This window comes from Lampetra fluviatilis, chromosome 3, assembly GCF_964198595.1.
Source record: "Lampetra fluviatilis chromosome 3, kcLamFluv1.1, whole genome shotgun sequence".
Classification (NCBI taxonomy): Eukaryota; Metazoa; Chordata; class Hyperoartia; order Petromyzontiformes; family Petromyzontidae; genus Lampetra; species Lampetra fluviatilis.
Genome location: NC_136277.1, coordinates 2193308 through 2209705, shown reverse-complemented (window position 1 = coordinate 2209705; position 16398 = coordinate 2193308). Strand labels below are relative to the sequence as shown.

Below are 16398 nucleotides of genomic sequence, written 5' to 3'. Positions count from 1 at the left end.
CCAGCTCTGGCAAGATGACTTGCCAACGTGGCGAGAGTCAGCCAGATATCCTCTAATCCTACCACTGACTCAACCTAACTCTTCACTGCTATCCCGTCATCCTACTCCTGACCCCTGACCCTTACCTCTAACCCCAAACAAAAGCACTTGCGCGGAGCCACTCCGTCAATAACCCTCTTCCTCTCCACGTGTCTCCATCTCCTCCTTGTGTCTCTCTCTGTCTCTCTGTCTCTCTCTTTGTCTCCGTCGCGCTCATCTCTGGACAGACGGCCTGCAAGGACAGGTAATTGGCACTCGCCGTGGGTTTGTGTCAGCAAATGCTCTCACGTCTGTGGCTCTCGTGTCCCTGGGTCTCGTGTGCCTGACCTTCGTGTCCCTGGGTCTCGTGTCCGTGACTCTTTCTCCTCGCTGCTCCATTTTGTTGTTTTTATTTTCCCCTGCAGCTTCCATTAAACACGGAACCTGCCTGTTTGCTGTGTGCTCCCTGTTTGCGACCTTCCTGTGTGCAGTCTGAGCGCACGTGCGAATGTGCCAGCCGCGTGTGGCAAGGTGGGCACAATCCCGCCCTCACAGCAACAAGGCCTCGGTTCGATTCCCAACTTGGGTGCCTTTCTGTCTGTAGTTTGTTTTCTCTCCCCCCGTTCCGCGTGGGTTGCCTCCGGATTCTCTGGTTCCCTCCCATATCTAAAAAAAAACCACACGCACAGTGGCATTGGCGTTGACCAACGCATCGAGCCAATGCTGATAAATAACCTACAAATTCCTGAGTTGGTATCATACATTGCAATATCACCCCCTACTGTGAATACCGGTCGGAAGCCTCCTTGAGACTCGGTGAGGCCTTCCCGGATGAAGAGGCATTATCGTCATCATAATGACTCTCTGCGTGCCTCGGAGCAGTAATGTTTTGGGGAGCGGTGGCACGGAGGTTAGCACACCACGCCACGAACCCGGCGAGTCCGGTTCTGCACGCTGCCAACATCGGTGACGATTTTCTGTGCCGGTCCTGGGCCTCGCCTAAGTCGACTCAGCCGTAAATGATTATGCCATATGCAAAAAAAACTTCGACACCGGGGAGACAAAGGCAGCCGGGCGTGGTGCTGGCCACACCGCCTATCCACAGGCGAGCCGTGCCGGCCTTAATAGGTGCTCGCCAACAGCACTTGCCCCTCGAGCCCGCGTGGGCCACACGGGGGACCTTTGTCTCACGGAGGCTCTCTCCTGCAGGTACTTCTTCGCGGTGCTCACCATCATGACGGTGCTCGGTCTGCTCAACGGCATCGTGCTGCTCCCCGTGCTCCTGTCCATCGTGGGGCCTCCGCCGGAGGTGAGGCCACGCACGCCGGCTTGGGCCGCACTGAGGGCCCAGCCCGCTGGGGGGGACTGCCAGTCACTCACACAGAGTCCACCAATCACCCGTTCTCACACAGTTCTGCCTGTGTGTGCGCGTTCGTGCGCTTGTATGCATGTTGTGGCAAGTGGTAGTGTAGTGGTTGGCGTCGTGCGCTACGAACCAACAGCCTGTTGAGGCTACATGTGTGTGCACACACATGAACACGTGTGCACACACACATGAACACGTGTGCACACACATGACCACGTGCGTGTACATGTGCGCACGCGATCGCGTCCCCAGGTGACCCCCGCCGGCGGCGGCAGCCGTCTCCCGACGCCATCGCCGCAGCCGCCCCCCTACCCGGCGAGACGCGGGCGCGGCGGCGGCGGCGACGCCGGCGGCGGCGGGGGGAACTCCGGGCGGCGCCCGCCGTTCCCTCCGTCGTACCCGGGGCTCGGCGCGCGGCACGCCCGCCCCGGCGAGTCGTCCGCCGCCACCACCACCGGCACCACCCCCTCCTCCTCCTCCATTACCGAGTCCTCCGACTCGGAGTGCTGCTCCGAGAGCGCCGCGTCGCTATCGACGTCGCCCGGCGACGGCGCCTCCTGCGCCGCGGGCAACGCTTGCCGGCACGGACACCGCGACCACAATCACCGCCACCACCGCCACCACCAGCAGCAGCAGCAACAACAGCAGCAGCAACAACATCGGTTGCATCAAGTGCGAGAGCACGATTATCACCAGCAGCAGCAGCAGCAGCAGAGGCCGCACGCGGGGAGCGGTGGTGGACGCCGGGCGGGACACCCGCGCGTCACGGTGAGCCGCCCCGGGGCAACGCGCCGCGCCGCGCTCCACTGATTCGGTGCTGCTGTTTCCGTTTCGTGCGCGTTGGGTTCCGCTCGAGAGCCCCAGAGGGCGGGATGGGGTGGCACCGATCCGGGGTGAGATCACGACACAAACAGCCGCAGAAACATCACAGCTCTGAGCACCAATTCCACGTTCCTATGGCAGCGGCTGACCTCACCTCTTGACCACTCCGCATCTAAAGTTTCTCCAACCCCATGCACGTTCCACATGTGCGCGTATTTCTGTGCGTGCATATGTGTACGTATTTACGTATGTACGTGCTTGTGTGTGTGAGGTAGTGTGTGCGCTACTAACCTGCCGACCCGGGTTCGATTCCCGCTCACGGCCAACACTGGTGACGATTATCTGAACCGGTTCTGGGCCTTCCCTAGGTCGAATCAGCCTCAAATGAGTACCTGGTGCGATGTGTAAACATCGCCACTAGGGAGATAAAGGCGGCCGGGCGTGGTGTTGGCCACCCACCCCCTCGTGTGCTGTGCTGGCCTTTATAGGTGCTCGTAAACAGCACTTGCCCCTACAGTCTGTTAAGGCTACACGGGGAATCTTTGTCTTTTGAGGTAGTGTGCACCTAGCATGGTACAAGTGCCGTGGTGACGTCACTGCTACTTGGTGAACGGCGGTTGTTGTGAGGTAGTGTAGCAATTAGTGTGCTGTAGCAACTATCGAATTCGATTCCCCCCTTATTATCTGAACCAGTCCTCGGGCCTACACTGTATGTATGAATCTTTGTCTTTTCTTTGTAGTTCGTGCAGCCTGCGGGACAGTGCCTGGAGATGGGCGCCATGCAGTACAGGGCCCGGCCTAGGCCAAGGCCTCAGCAGGAGCAGCAGCAGCAGCACGGCGGAGTGGCATCGGCGGACTGCACAACATCACTGCAGCAGCAGCAGCAGCAGCAGCAGCAGTGGGCGTCACAGCCGGCGCGCCTCCACGGCCGCTCGGGCGCGGACAGCACCGATTCGCCGCACGCCGGGCCCGGCCGCGGCAGGACTAGCGGCCACCAGGCCTGGGGTGAAGGCCGCGGCCGGCGAGCCGGGGCGACGGCGCCGGCCGGGCCGTTTGCCACCGTGACGGCCACCACGTCGGTGACGGTGGCGCTCTTGAGGCCGGGCGCGGGGCCGGCGGCGCCGGTGGCGCCAGTCGCGCCGGCCGCACGAGCGCCGGCGCCTTTTGCGGGAGACCCCCACGTGCCCGCGTACGACGCCGGCGAGTGCGACTCGGACTGCGGGCGCCGCTGCCGCCACCACCACAAGTAGCGAGGAGGGGCCCCACGCTCAAGTGACGCCGACCGTAGCAATAATTGTAACGTTGTGAATGAGAGTAAATATTATATCGGGGGCAGTGGGGGGGCTGTTTGTATATATTTTTATTTCACGCGAAATGTACAAATGTTGAAGTGGAGGGTTGGAGACGTGAGAGAGCGAGCCTCCGAGTAAATCACTGCCACTGAAGTCGACCGCCGCCGTGCCCGTAGCGCGTTGGAACGGTCGCTCGCTGAGCGACTCGTCGCCTGTCGCGCGCGCACTGGGTGAGCGCTCGGTGACAAGAAATGTCGCTCGCTCGCCACGTGACGTCCGACGGATCATTTGCGACCGGTGGACACATTGGCGCGACGAATATTAAGTCGACAACTGCGTTTAAATGTATTTGCGTGTGTGTTGTTAATGTTTCACTGGCATGCTGCTACACAATATCAGCGCTGTAAAAAAAAAACGTATTTTTTAGGTAAAAAAAAGGAAAAAAAATTTGGAGAAAAAAAAACCCGTAAACGATTTGATGCGACGCGTGTCGCAGTGGAAATGAAGGAATGTAAGCGGCGGTGGCGGCAGGGCAGTACAGACGTCGTACAGACGCTGTGTTCGGTCTCTGGCAGCTTGTTCAGTGTCGTGCGGTTCGGAGCCACGCGACGTTTATTTATCATTTTATAACTTTACAAGAACAGAATGTCGGCGTATTACCGCGATGATGATGATGATGATTATTACGAACGCTCGGACGCTCCACGGAGCGACGGCGAGGCCTCCGCTCGCGTCCGACGCTCGCCGAGCGTGGAGCGTTTTTATTTTACATTTTTATCCCAGTGGATACGTCCCGTGTCGTAATTACGTGTCTCTATTTATACGCGGTCTCGTTATACGAAGGCAAAGATGCAGTATTGTGTTGGCATTTTCCGTTCGTTGGCCATTATTTTGTATTTCCGTCTCTGTCTGCGTCTCCCGGCGTGGTGCTGCGTCCATCCGGCCACCGCACGCAGCCTCCCCTGCGGTCCCGTTCCCCTCTCGGCGCTATTTCCTGTTTACAGTTCCTCGCCCCATGGGGACCAGCGCCAGGTGGCGAGGCCCGTTCGCAACTCCTCGGACGGAATTGCATTTTGACCGAAAATCAAGCGGCGGCGGCGAGTCGTTAATCCCGTTCACGAGCATCCGGCCCCCCCCCCTAAAAGACTGAACTGGGGGTTGTCACGAAAGCCCCCCCCCCTCCCACCCACCCCTCCCACCCCCGGCACTTGCGTCCCTCAAGTGGCACACTCCGGTTTTGCGAGGTTTCCGGGAAATCATTGATTTTGACGAGGGACCAGCGCTGGTTACAACAAAACGGGTCACCTGCACACGCCACCACTGCATTCTGGAAACCCCACGGTGAATTAATTCTTTAAAGAAATTCCTTGAATCATGAGCCGCAAGCTGCGACCGAGTCCGTCGGTAACTTGCGCCTCTTTTCCACCGTGCGACCGAGGCATGCCGGGGCCCTGCCAAACCGCCTTGCTCACTAGAGGCGCCGGCGGGCGCTCGCCCCAACGGAAATGATTGACTCTGCTCCCGGCCCTGCTTGGCCCCGAGCAGTATTCACAGACATCTGGTAAAGCCAGCGTCTAGGGGTCTGGATCCCCGCTCCGCTTGGCAGATTTGCTCCCGGGAATTCCTCCCGTGCCGTGAGGGCCCCAACAACGCTGGCTCGGCTCAGATTTGGCAATGGAAAAATCAGTCGGTAAAAGTTTGGCCTCCCTTTTCCTTAATGTTTGTGTTTCCACACCCCTCGCCCCCGCCCCCCACCCGGGTCTCCGTCTCCCTGATTGGAATTTATAAAAACTATTGTCATGTGTTTGTAACGACGGGCATCGAGAATTGAACCGCTTCACGCGGCAGCTTCGTCCGTGCACGGCGCGTCGCTGCCAGGAGCGAGAGCGCCGCCAAAGGGCTTCCGTTCGGTGTCGTAACGACTCGCTGGGGGGGCCTGTTGACCGCTTGCGGTCTCCTCACGGAGTTTACGTCGTCCGCGATCATCGACGTGCGCATCGGGAAATCCCAGCGTGCCGTGCGTGTCAAGATTGCCGCGCCGTCCAAATTGAGCAACGCCACGATCGCCGCCCGAGGAGGAGGTGGCGGCCGCTTGCGAGGCTGCTTGCGGAACACGTAGCATTGGTGATGATGTCACTTCGACACGCCAAGCATTCTGGGAATTCCTGATGTGTTTTGCCATTGCAGCAAAATTAAATGTGCGTACGGCCAGCGCACACCCATCAAGACCACGGCAGCGACCAAAACTGCAACGTGAGTTGTGGTCACTTTAAGAGATGGCGGTGGGAGCGGCCCACGTTCTAATTAGAGAGCGAACCGCTAACCCGTCATCAAGCTATTGGGCCACGTCCGTCTGCCTTGGCTGCACTGCGCTGGTGGCAGAAATTCCACATTCCTATGACGGGGGCGGGGGATGGGACAGACTTGAAAGTAAACGGGGGGTGAGTTTGGTGAATTGGTGAAACCAAACGGAACCTCCGTTGTCGCGGTGTGAATTCTGTCACGGAGTGGGGGATAGTGGGGGGGGTAGCGTGCGGGTCAGGGGTCATACTCCCCCCCCCCCACCACCACTGCATCAGAGGTCATGAACAATCCGGACTTGACACTAACCGAGATGCTACGGTAACATTATATATAATATAAATTATTTATAACGGAAGTCTTTATTTTTGTAGTGTACAGAGTAGTTCCTTTGTGACAGAAGTATATTTAAAAAAGATGTCTTATATAAACAATAGTCGACTTTTATTCCTATTGTTACTGACTTGCTTGATCGTAATTGTTCATTTCTGTAACGACTAAACCCCTTCGCTACGATAGCTACTGTCTGTATGCAGGCGCGCGCACGGCTGCGTCATCACACCACTACATCGTCACACTCCTGCGTCACAGCGCTGCGTCGTCACACTCCTGCGTCACACCGATGCATCGTCACACTCCTGCGTCACACCAATGCATCATCACACTCCTGCATCGTCACATTCCTGCGTCACACCGATGCATCGTCACACTCCTGCATCGTCACACTCCTGCGTCACAGCGCTGCATCGTCACACTCCTGCATCGTCACATTCCTGCGTCACACCGATGCATCGTCACACTCCTGCATCATCACATTCCTGCGTCACACCGATGCATCGTCACACTCCTGCATCGTCACACTCCTGCGTCACAGCGCTGCATCGTCACACTCCTGCATCGTCACACTCCTGCGTCACAGCGCTGCATCGTCACACTCCTGCATCGTCACACTCCTGCGTCACAGCGCTGCATCGTCACACTCCTGCGTCACAGCGCTGCATCGTCACACCGTCGTGTCGTTGTGTCATCGAACCGCCGTGCAGCTTGATACTCCGCGTCAAATCCCAGTCCACCGCCCCTGCAAGCGGGGGGGGGGGGGGTCACTGTGCAAACAGAGGGGAGGTATGGCCCGGCTGCCTCGTGCCACGTGACCGGTCTAAACGTGCTCACGTCTTCTGATGAACCTCGAGCGCTCATCGGCAGTCCGTGGCGACCGCTCAGGTCGACGATCTCCTGCCTCCTAGTGAGTCCGTGGGACGAGAGCACGTGTGCTTCCCTTGTCAGTACCACGTGATAATAATAACAACAACCACAATATTCGCCGTCGATCCCTCTACGTTTAACCTGGGGAGAGCCTCAAGACTGCAGGAGGTGTCCTGCCACATTGGGATGTCGGGAGTGTGCCCAGCGAGAACGATCGCCGAGTCTCGAGATTCTCCTGTCTGGGAGCGGCATCGTCGTCGACAAGAAACGAAATAAATTCCCAATGTTTTGGCCCAGAGACGCGGCCTGCGTCTCTGGGCCAACCCTGGCGGTGTGTGCCCGGTGCCCTCGGGTTTCGCGAGGGCAAAGCCTCCGTCGTGCGGGCACAGGCGATGCCACCACCTTCCCGCAGCGCGCAATCTGTTAAACTGCCAGGATCGCTCGAGAGTGCGGCCTCCCGCTGCCATGGTGCTCATCTCCTGTTTACAGCCCTTGCAGAGCCAGCGGTGGAAATCCCACATTCCTATGGCGGGGGATGGGGCGTGGGGCGAGTCCGTTGTTGCCTTTTTATTTTGTTCTACGAGGTGGTGCTTATTTTATCGACCCCAGAGGGTGGGAGGGAGGGGGATGGGTCGAGTCGGCCCTCTCACGACGAGGATGCGAACTCGCGTCGCTCCGCTCGCTCCGCCACCACCGCTGGGCCCGCAGGCCGGACGGTGCCGCTGTGCGACGGGGGCAGCGTGCGACGAGCGTCGCCACGGTGCTACAAGGGGTTGGGTTCGACTCCCGACTCGGGCGCCTTTGTGGAGTCGTCTGTGTGGAGTGTGTGTGTGGAGTCTGTGTGGAGTGTGTGTGGAGTCTGTCTGGAGTCTGTGTGTTCTCTCTCCCCCGGCTCTCCATCGGTCTCCTCCGACTTCTCCGGTTTCCTCCTCCCGGAGCTAAAATAAAACCGTACAATGTCACCGGCATTGGCCAAACATCATCTCGTCTTCTGATGAACCAGAGTTTCCATCTGTTGCTCGGTTGATGCCTGTCCATACACGGCTCATAGAGTGACGCTATTACCCCCCCCTGCCCCCCCCCCCCCCCCCCCAGTGTAGTGAATGCAGCGTCCTGCGACCCGGTAGTTGCGTGCGGGACCAGTTGTGTAACGTCGCTGCTGCGCGCGATGCTCGCGGGACGTCACGGCGGGAGGTCGCGTCTTCATGTCGGCGAGCGGCCGAGAGCTCGGCCATCCCATCGCCCCCCCCCACCTCGCTCGAATAGCCCGGCACCGACCCACGAGCGCGCGTCCCCCCCCCGTCCCCCCCGTCCCCCACGGTCCTCACGGTCCTCACGGTCCTTACGGTCGCCCCACCTGGCGGCTCGGTGAGCGACAATTGCGGCCACGCTTATTCGGCTCTCTTGAGTTTGGTGGTCTGGGCAAGGCTGTGGGCATAAAAGCCGTGTGGATGGCGGGGGGGTGGGCAGGTTCGTGTGTCGACTCGCGGCTGATCTTGGCGTTCGGCCACCCCGTAACGATCTGACCCGAATGCGCGCCGTTAAAAGCCCTACGCCACCCGACGCAGCCAAACTTTTTAAATTGTCACGTGGCGGACGAGCAACGCTGCGGTTGCTGCTCTCGGCTCGCTCGCCGGTGACCCGGAGAAGAATCCTCGCAGAGTCGAGCGGCGATCGGACGCGACCGCCGAGCCATGCGGCTTTGCACGAACGTGACCCGTGACGATTCGTTCCGTGGCTTTTCCCTCGCGCCGGTGGCGAGCCGAGACGATCGCGCCCACGTGACGAGCCGCGTTGTGGCCGCGTCGGGTGGCGGCGGGGGGTTTCTCGACGACACAAATGCTTTGCCGCGCGTCGTTGCGCGGTGGTGGCCTCGGAACTCGATGACGGCATCGTAGATAACAGCGGCTGCGATGGCCAACTCACTCTGCGGACGGGGGGGGGGGTCACCATTTGCCGCGTCCTTACCGGGGAGGAAGGAGATGGCCGCAGGGGTGGGGGGGGGGAGAGGTCAGTGCGGGTCCCCCCCTCGCTCTCTCGGAGACCTCGCCCCCACGGCCACGCTTCCAACCGAATGCAATTCTCCCTCGAACATACTTGAAGGTCTGGGAAATGAAATAGATGAAAGGGCAGGTAATGGGTGTTGTGTTTTGTTTATAGAGTGGTGGCACTTGGTGCTGCTCTGCCATGGCGCTACTGAAAGAATACGAGTGGCCTCCTGTGAAAGTGTATTATTATTATTGTTAATGATAATATTCAAAAAAGTCGATGTTTTAACTAATAAATGTTTATTATTCTCACTGCGTTGAGTGGGATGTTCAGCGCCGCGCCCGTGTTGTGTGTGGGTGCGAGTTGGCACAGTGGTGGCACAGTGGTGCATCCCCCAATCATCTCAGTCAGTCAACCCATAGCACCTGGGTCTGTCCCGTGGGCCTCCTACACCTAGCCTGGCACAAGACTTAACCTGAGTCGGTCCAGTCCGCAGCGATAACCTTCTACACTTCACGTGGCCTCAAAGTGCACCAAGCCTGGCACAGACTCCGTGATGGCGAGCGGCGGTTCGTGTGAGTGTTGCTTCTGTGTGATGGTGGTGGTGGTTGATGGTGGTGGTTGATGGTGGTGGATGTCCCGATTGATGCTGTGAGATTTAACTGTGACACGAATTTTGTTCCTGGGTAGTGTTATTTTCTCATTGCTTATGCCTCAAAAGTATAGAAAATGTCTATTATTCACCACATACTTTGCTTTTGTGACCAGCACTTTATGTGAACAAAATACACACATGAACACCACGTTTTCTCATTGAAAATAGGTGAATTCAAACAGATCACTGTCCTGGTCACAAAAGCAACATTTGTGGGGAATAATAGTCATTTTCTGTACTTTTGAGGCATAAGCAATTGGCAAATAACGCTTACTACCCAGGGACAACTTTTTTAGAAAATTTGTTACACTGTTTTTCAATGGAACTTTTGAGGTCTTGACGATGGTACCGGCACCGCTTGATTGTGATTCACTGCACCACGCTACGAAGCCGAGTGAGCCGAGTTCCATTCCAACTCACGGCAAACAGCGGTGACAAACGTCTCACCCGGTCCTGCACTGGGCCTCCCCTAGGTCGGCTCGGTATAAACTGAATGGCTGGTGCAGTGTGTATTGTGATGGTGTTGGCAGCAGCACCGCACCTCATCGCGCTCTCCACCCTCCACCAGAATCCCGCAGCTGCTGCAGAGGAGACCTTCGCTCTTAACAGCGGTCACAGGTTCAATTCCGGGACATGTTGACCATTATGTTTCAGGAATGCTGCTGGGATCTTTGGGACATTTGAATGTTTGAAATCAAAATTAAATATCTGAACCTGGCCTGGGCCACCCCTAGGTAGACTCTTAAAATGAAATCACTCTCGCTGGTGCGCAGGTGTGGTCGTGAACATCAGCCAATAGACACTTTGCGGACAGGCGTTTGTGTCGAACAGGCCTCACCGTCCCCTTGCAAACTGCGCCGGCCTTAACAGGCCAACTGCAGCAGCGCTCGGGCACCAAGAAGCCGTTCGGTGAGTGGTGGTGGTACTGCTGCTGGTGTTAGTTCGCTGATAGCGGCGAGGCAGGCAGGCGGGTGAGTGGGTGAGTGAGCGAACGAGTGGGGCGAGTGAGCGAGGAGGCGGGCAGTCCCGCAGGCGAGTGAGCAGGTGGGTAGGCGGGTGAGTGAGCGAGTGATCAGGCAGGTGAGTGAGCGGGTGAGTAGGCGGGTGAGCGAGTGATCAGGCAGGTGAGTGCGTGAGTCAACCGGTGGGTAGGCAGGTGAGTTAGTGGGTGAGTGAGCGGATGAGCGAGTGATCAAGCAGGTGAGTAGGCGGGTGAGCGAGTGATCAGGCAGGTGAGTGGGTGAGTGAACTGGTGGGTAGGCAGGCGAGTGAGCGGGGTGAGCAGGCATGTGAGCGGGTGAGTGAGCGGGGTGAGCAGGCAGGTGAGCGGGTGAGTGAGCGGGCGGTGCCGTGGGTTTCCCAAGGGCCGCGGTGTCGCGTTACGCACGCGACGCCTAATGGGGCCGCGTTGACAGACGCCGGTTTGTTTTGAGTTCGAGACGTTCTCACCACCGTACCACCACCGCCACCACCACCATCAAAGCCGCCACGGGCTGCTATACGTCAAAAGCGGCAGTTGTCGCAGCGGCGGTGGTTGTGGTGGTGGCGGTGGTACGGTGGTGGCGGTGGTTGTGGTGGTGGCGGTGGTTGTGGTGGCGGTGGTAGCGGCAACACGTGTGGCAGAGTTGATTGTTTATATTTTTAATTTTTGGTGGCCGAGGCTCGAGCGAGTTTTCCCTCGAGTTGCCACCTGTTCCGGCTTGACCCGCACAGGTGGCAAGCCCAAGGAGCAGCTTGACGCTCCCCATTCGCTTGCCGGCGCTGTGCTGTTTGACGTTATCATCCCGGTCCTGTGACTCGCGAATATGGAGACCTCCCTCCCTCTCGCGCCCCCTTTGAGCTTCTCCCCCTGGTGAAACAACAGCGAGACCGAGCGAGACAGACCGAGCGAGCGTCCACACGGAGCTGACCGTGGCAGCATCCGAGCCCTCTCCTTCACCAGCTGGCCAACGTGGTAAAGTATGGTCAAAACAGCCCCCCCCCCCCCACCTGACCGACATAGCACCGGGAGGCCTTCAGCTGTGTATTGACAGAGCCGTACAAATTGGACGTCGGCCTTCCCGCTGCCCGTTTGACCCACGGGGCTACCTGGGCCCTGGCACCATCATCTGCCGATTGCATCTCGACCCTCTGGAGACGTTTTGTGATCTGGCTTCGCTCGCCGCAGGCGGCGGTAACACTCTCGCCCCACGGTGTGTGCCGCCTCCCTCTCGAGGGGCTCCCCTCTGGGTTGTCTTGCTTTCCTTCCTTCGTGAACTAAACAAAATGAGCTGCACATCACGCACATTGGGATCACGCAACAGCAGCAGCAGCAACATCGCCCCCCGACTACGAGAACCTGGCAGGACCCTCCTGAAAGAGAGAGTTGAGACTCTGTGGGGCTTTCCAGCGTAGCGAGCGTCACCGCAGAAACAACCACAACAACAACAGCAACCACCACAACAACGCGTAGCCCTGCTTGGGGGTTGTGGATTCTGAGTCACCACGTGCGCCGCGAGCTGCCCGCTCCGTGGTCACGTGCAGCTCCGACGGAGGAGGTCGCGACCGTTTCGCTCTTTGCTTGAAGAGAAAAAAAAAGGCGGAATCGAGTTACAACAATATCCCTCCTCCAAATCAAGCTCCCAAATGGGCAAATCGCCATCTACGTGGGGGCCAAGCGGGCACGGGGGTGGGGTGGGGGGGGTCGCGTGGCGGTGGGGCGAGAGCGGAAGGTTGCGAGTGGTGGGTGGTTAGGTGGGTGTGTGGCTGGGTGCGTGTGTGGCTGGGTGGGTGGTTTGCTGGGTGGGTGATTGGCTGGGTGGTTGTCTGGGTGGGTGGTTGTCTGGGTGGGTGAGTGGCTGGCCGGGTGGTTGGCCGGGTGGTTGGCCGGGTTGGTGGTTTGCCGGGTGGGTGGTTGGCCGGGTGGGTGGTTGGCTGGGTGAAGGAGTGGCTGAATGAAGGAGTGGCTGGGTGGGTGGTTGGCTGGGTGGTTTGCTGGGTGAAGGAGTGGCTGGGTGAAGGAGTGGCTGGGTGGTTAGCTGGGTGGTTGGCTGGGTGGTTGGGTGGTTGGCTGGGTGGCTGGATGGTTGGCTGGGTGGCTGGGTGGTTTGCTGGGTGGGTGGTTGGCTGGGTGGTTGGCTGGGTGAAGGAGTGGATGGGTGAAGGAGTGGCTGGGTGGGTGGGTGGTTGGCCGGGTGGGTGGTTGGCCGGGTGTTTGGTTAGCCGGGTGGGTGGTTGGCTGGGTGAAGGAGTGGCTGAATGAAGGAGTGGCTGGGTGGGTGGTTGGCTGGGTGGTTTGCTGGGTGAAGGAGTGGCTGGGTGAAGGAGTGGCTGGGTGGTTAGATGGGTGGTTGGCTGGGTGGTTGGGTGGTTGGCTGGGTGGTTGGCTGGGTGGCTGGATGGTTGGCTGGGTGGTTTGCTGGGTGGGTGGTCGGCTGGGTGGTTGGCTTGGTGAAGGAGTGGATGGTTGAAGGAGTGGCTGGGTGGGTGGGTGGTTGGCCGGGTGTTTGGTTGGCCGGGTGGGTGGTCGGCCGGGTGGATGGTCGGCCGGGTGGGTGGTTGGCCGGGTGGGTGAGGCCCTTTAGCTGCACCCCCTCTGCTGGTCGTCACGCGCCAGATCAGCATCGCGTCTAATGAAAGCGCGATACACAGTTCGGACTCTGCCTCCCTCCCGTGTCCCCGTGCAGTGAGATCACAGGAGAGAGATTGAGATGAGATAGATACGAGGTGAGTATAGTAAATATATTATCTCACTGCCTCTCTATCTGATGTCTGGAGGGTAAGCCACGGGTGTGCTCACCATGAGACCCACCGGAGCTGCGTTTGGCTCTCAGTTAAAAGGATGAACACTCGGCCTTGTTGATCGCTCTCGGCATGTCTATATTTGTGCGGAAACCGATATTAACCGGTTTCTTCCGATTATTTTCCCAAATGCAGCGGTAAAAAATGTAAACAAAAAGAAAACCACTCCGAATTTAACCAACTTAATTCTTATCGCTTAGACAACAACCTTCCCGTACGTGGTGGCGAGCTCACTCTGAATTCCAGTTTCCATCTCTTATCGCAGATCCGGACACACCTGCTCATGGAAAAATGTTACCTTGGAGCAACCAACGCCAATTACCACCACAACCACAACCACCGCCAGCGCAACCACCACCGCCAGCACCACCGCCAGCAGCACCACCACCACCACAACCACCACCACCGCCACCACCACCACCACCGCCAGCACCACCACCACTACCACCACCGCCACCACCGCCAGCACCATCACTACCACCACCACCGCCACCACCACCACCACAACAACCATCGCCAGCACCACCACCACCACACCCACCGCCAGCACCACCACAACCACCACCAGCACCACCGCCACCACCGCCAGCACCATCACTACCACCACAGCCACCACCACCGCCACCACCACCACAACAACCATCGCCAGCACCACCACCACCACACCCACCGCCAGCACCACCACAACCACCACCAGCACCACCACCGCCAGCACCATCACTACCACCACAGCCACCACCACCGCCACCACCACCACCACAACAACCATCGCCAGCACCACCACCACACCCACCGCCAGCACCACCACAACCACCACCAGCACCACCACCACCACCGCCACCACCGCCAGCACCATCACTACCACCACAGCCACCACCACCGCCACCACCACCACCACAACAACCATCGCCAGCACCACCACCACCAACCACCTACTCAGCATGGGCCACACATCCCATGATGCACTTCTCGGCTGCTTGGAGCGGCTCCACGCTGGTGGCGACAGCGGAGTGGTGACCCTCGCAGCAAGGGTCACCTGGGGTCGACTCCCGACTCGGGCGCCTTCATGTGGAGATGGAACGGTCTGCTCCTATTCCGCAGTGCGAGCGGGTGGGAAGGGTGGGGTGTAGTGGTTCGCGCTACGCTGCGCTACGAACCCGGAGCACCGAGTTCGATTCTCGCTCACCGCCACCAAACGCCAGTGCCGATAATCTGAGCCGGTCCTGGGCGTCCCCTAGGTAGACTCAGCCTCAAATTAGTACCTGGCATAGGCGGCCGGGCGTGGTGCTGGCCACCCATCCCCTCGTGTAACGCCCCGGCCTTCATAGGTGCTGCTCGTTATCATCACACGAGTGTGTGTAGACCTGATATGTTCTCCCCCTGTTCTGCATCGGTTTTCCTCTGGGTCCTCCGGTTTCCTCCCATAGCTAAATAAACCCAAACATTGTAACGAAATAAACGAAACATTCCTACTGGTATTGTGATCACGCAGACCTGAGCAGGAGCAGCAACATCGTGACAACTGGGCAAGACCCTCCTGAGTATTGAGACTCAGTGAGACACTTCTGAGTAAACACTCATCATCATGATAATCATCATCGCCAATGTTATTACCATCGTCATCATTATGACCACTATCACTGTGACCATCAACTTAATGATGATCAACCAACAGCTTCATGTTGATGATCAACCATCAACAACATCATCATCGTTATGATGATCAACCATCTTCATCTTCACCACGCTCGTTTGACCGGAGTAGTCGGGAATCGGCGTCATCCGCAGTTGTCGGCAACCGGCGGCACTGGAGCCGCATGAGGCTCTTTCAGGAGCTGCTTCGTGACGTTCTTTATTGAGGACCACCAACTAACGTCTCGTGTTTACCACAGGCACTTGCAGCTCTGGATATATTGAGTTTCTTACCGACGTCGAAAAATATTTATTTTTAAATAGTTATTTTGCTCGTGTTGATCCCTGGTCATCTGTGTTTGGGAGGCAGCGGTAGGAAGTGGATTTTTACCGGTTCGAGTATTGAGTTGAGCTGTTATCTGCTTCACTCGGTATTAAGTTTAGCTGTTATCCACTTCACTTGGTATTGAGTTGAACTGTTATCCACTTCACTTGGTGTTGAGTTGAATTGTTATCGCGGGACACTGCATCCCTTCTCATAGCCGTGGACTGACCTTGAGAGAGATATGCCCCGGGTTGGTCCGTGTGGAAGAGGAGGCGAACCTACATGGAGAGATGAATTAATGCCTGTGATCATTCAGACCGCAGGAGGAGGAATCCGATGAGCTATGAAGCTCTTTTTTACAGATGTCCAGTAGCGGGGGGCGGGGGGTCAGCGAGTTACATCAACAAACAAACAATATGAGCGCAAAATAGCAAGTCATTAAAATTAATATATATATAAACAAGCAATTGATCAATTACTCATTGGTGTCCTTCCCCGCACCTCCGATTAGCAAGCTTGGCTATGTACGGTGCGAAAGAAGTTCGAGCATGTACATCCATTCCTGCCGAGTTGTCAACACCAAATGCAAGTTTGGAACAAGGCAGCAAAACAACAACAACGACGACAGTCCCAGACCAAACAGGAAGCCAGAGGGGCACATGGATTAGAGGACACGCGCCACATTCACTCACGGCCACATTTGACCGTTCAGAGGAGTTGGGGGGCTTTGGGCAGCAGGACGCGTCACGGTCACAGTGGCCCTCGCTGGTCGAGACCAATAACGGAGTGGCAGCCCCCAGGGGGGAAGAGGGAGCGGGAACGCGCCCCCCAGGGAACGTCCGCCGGGGAGATGGAGGCGGCTCGCCGTGCGGGAACCGCGGGACCACCGAGGAATGAGGGGAGGTCTTCGTCCGAGCAGGGCCGGATTCAGATTGTATAGGCCCCTGGGCTACAGGTACTTTGAGGACCCCCCCTCAGTAATATTTTCAAAAGGAAAACAAAGTTAAAGAACATT

At 58.0% G+C, this 16398-nt stretch overlaps 1 protein-coding gene across 2 annotated transcripts in view; it reads left to right on the top strand.

Annotated features, from left to right (window-relative positions):
* The window catches only part of LOC144951202 (protein patched homolog 1-like), a 51407-nt gene extending 43804 nt beyond the window's left edge, over nucleotides 1–7603 (top strand). The window contains exons 22-24 of one of the 2 annotated variants that reach the window (XM_078881351.1): nucleotides 1228–1327; nucleotides 1637–2152; nucleotides 2947–7603. In XM_078881351.1, the coding sequence (XP_078737477.1) occupies nucleotides 1228–1327; nucleotides 1637–2152; nucleotides 2947–3456 (1126 nt within the window). In that variant the 3' untranslated portion in view covers nucleotides 3457–7603. Of the gene's footprint in view, nucleotides 1–266; nucleotides 284–1227; nucleotides 1328–1636; nucleotides 2153–2946 lie in introns of those variants that run through there. The other variant, XM_078881357.1, reaches the window with a different exon arrangement.
* The last annotated feature ends 8795 nt before the right edge of the window (nucleotides 7604–16398 follow it).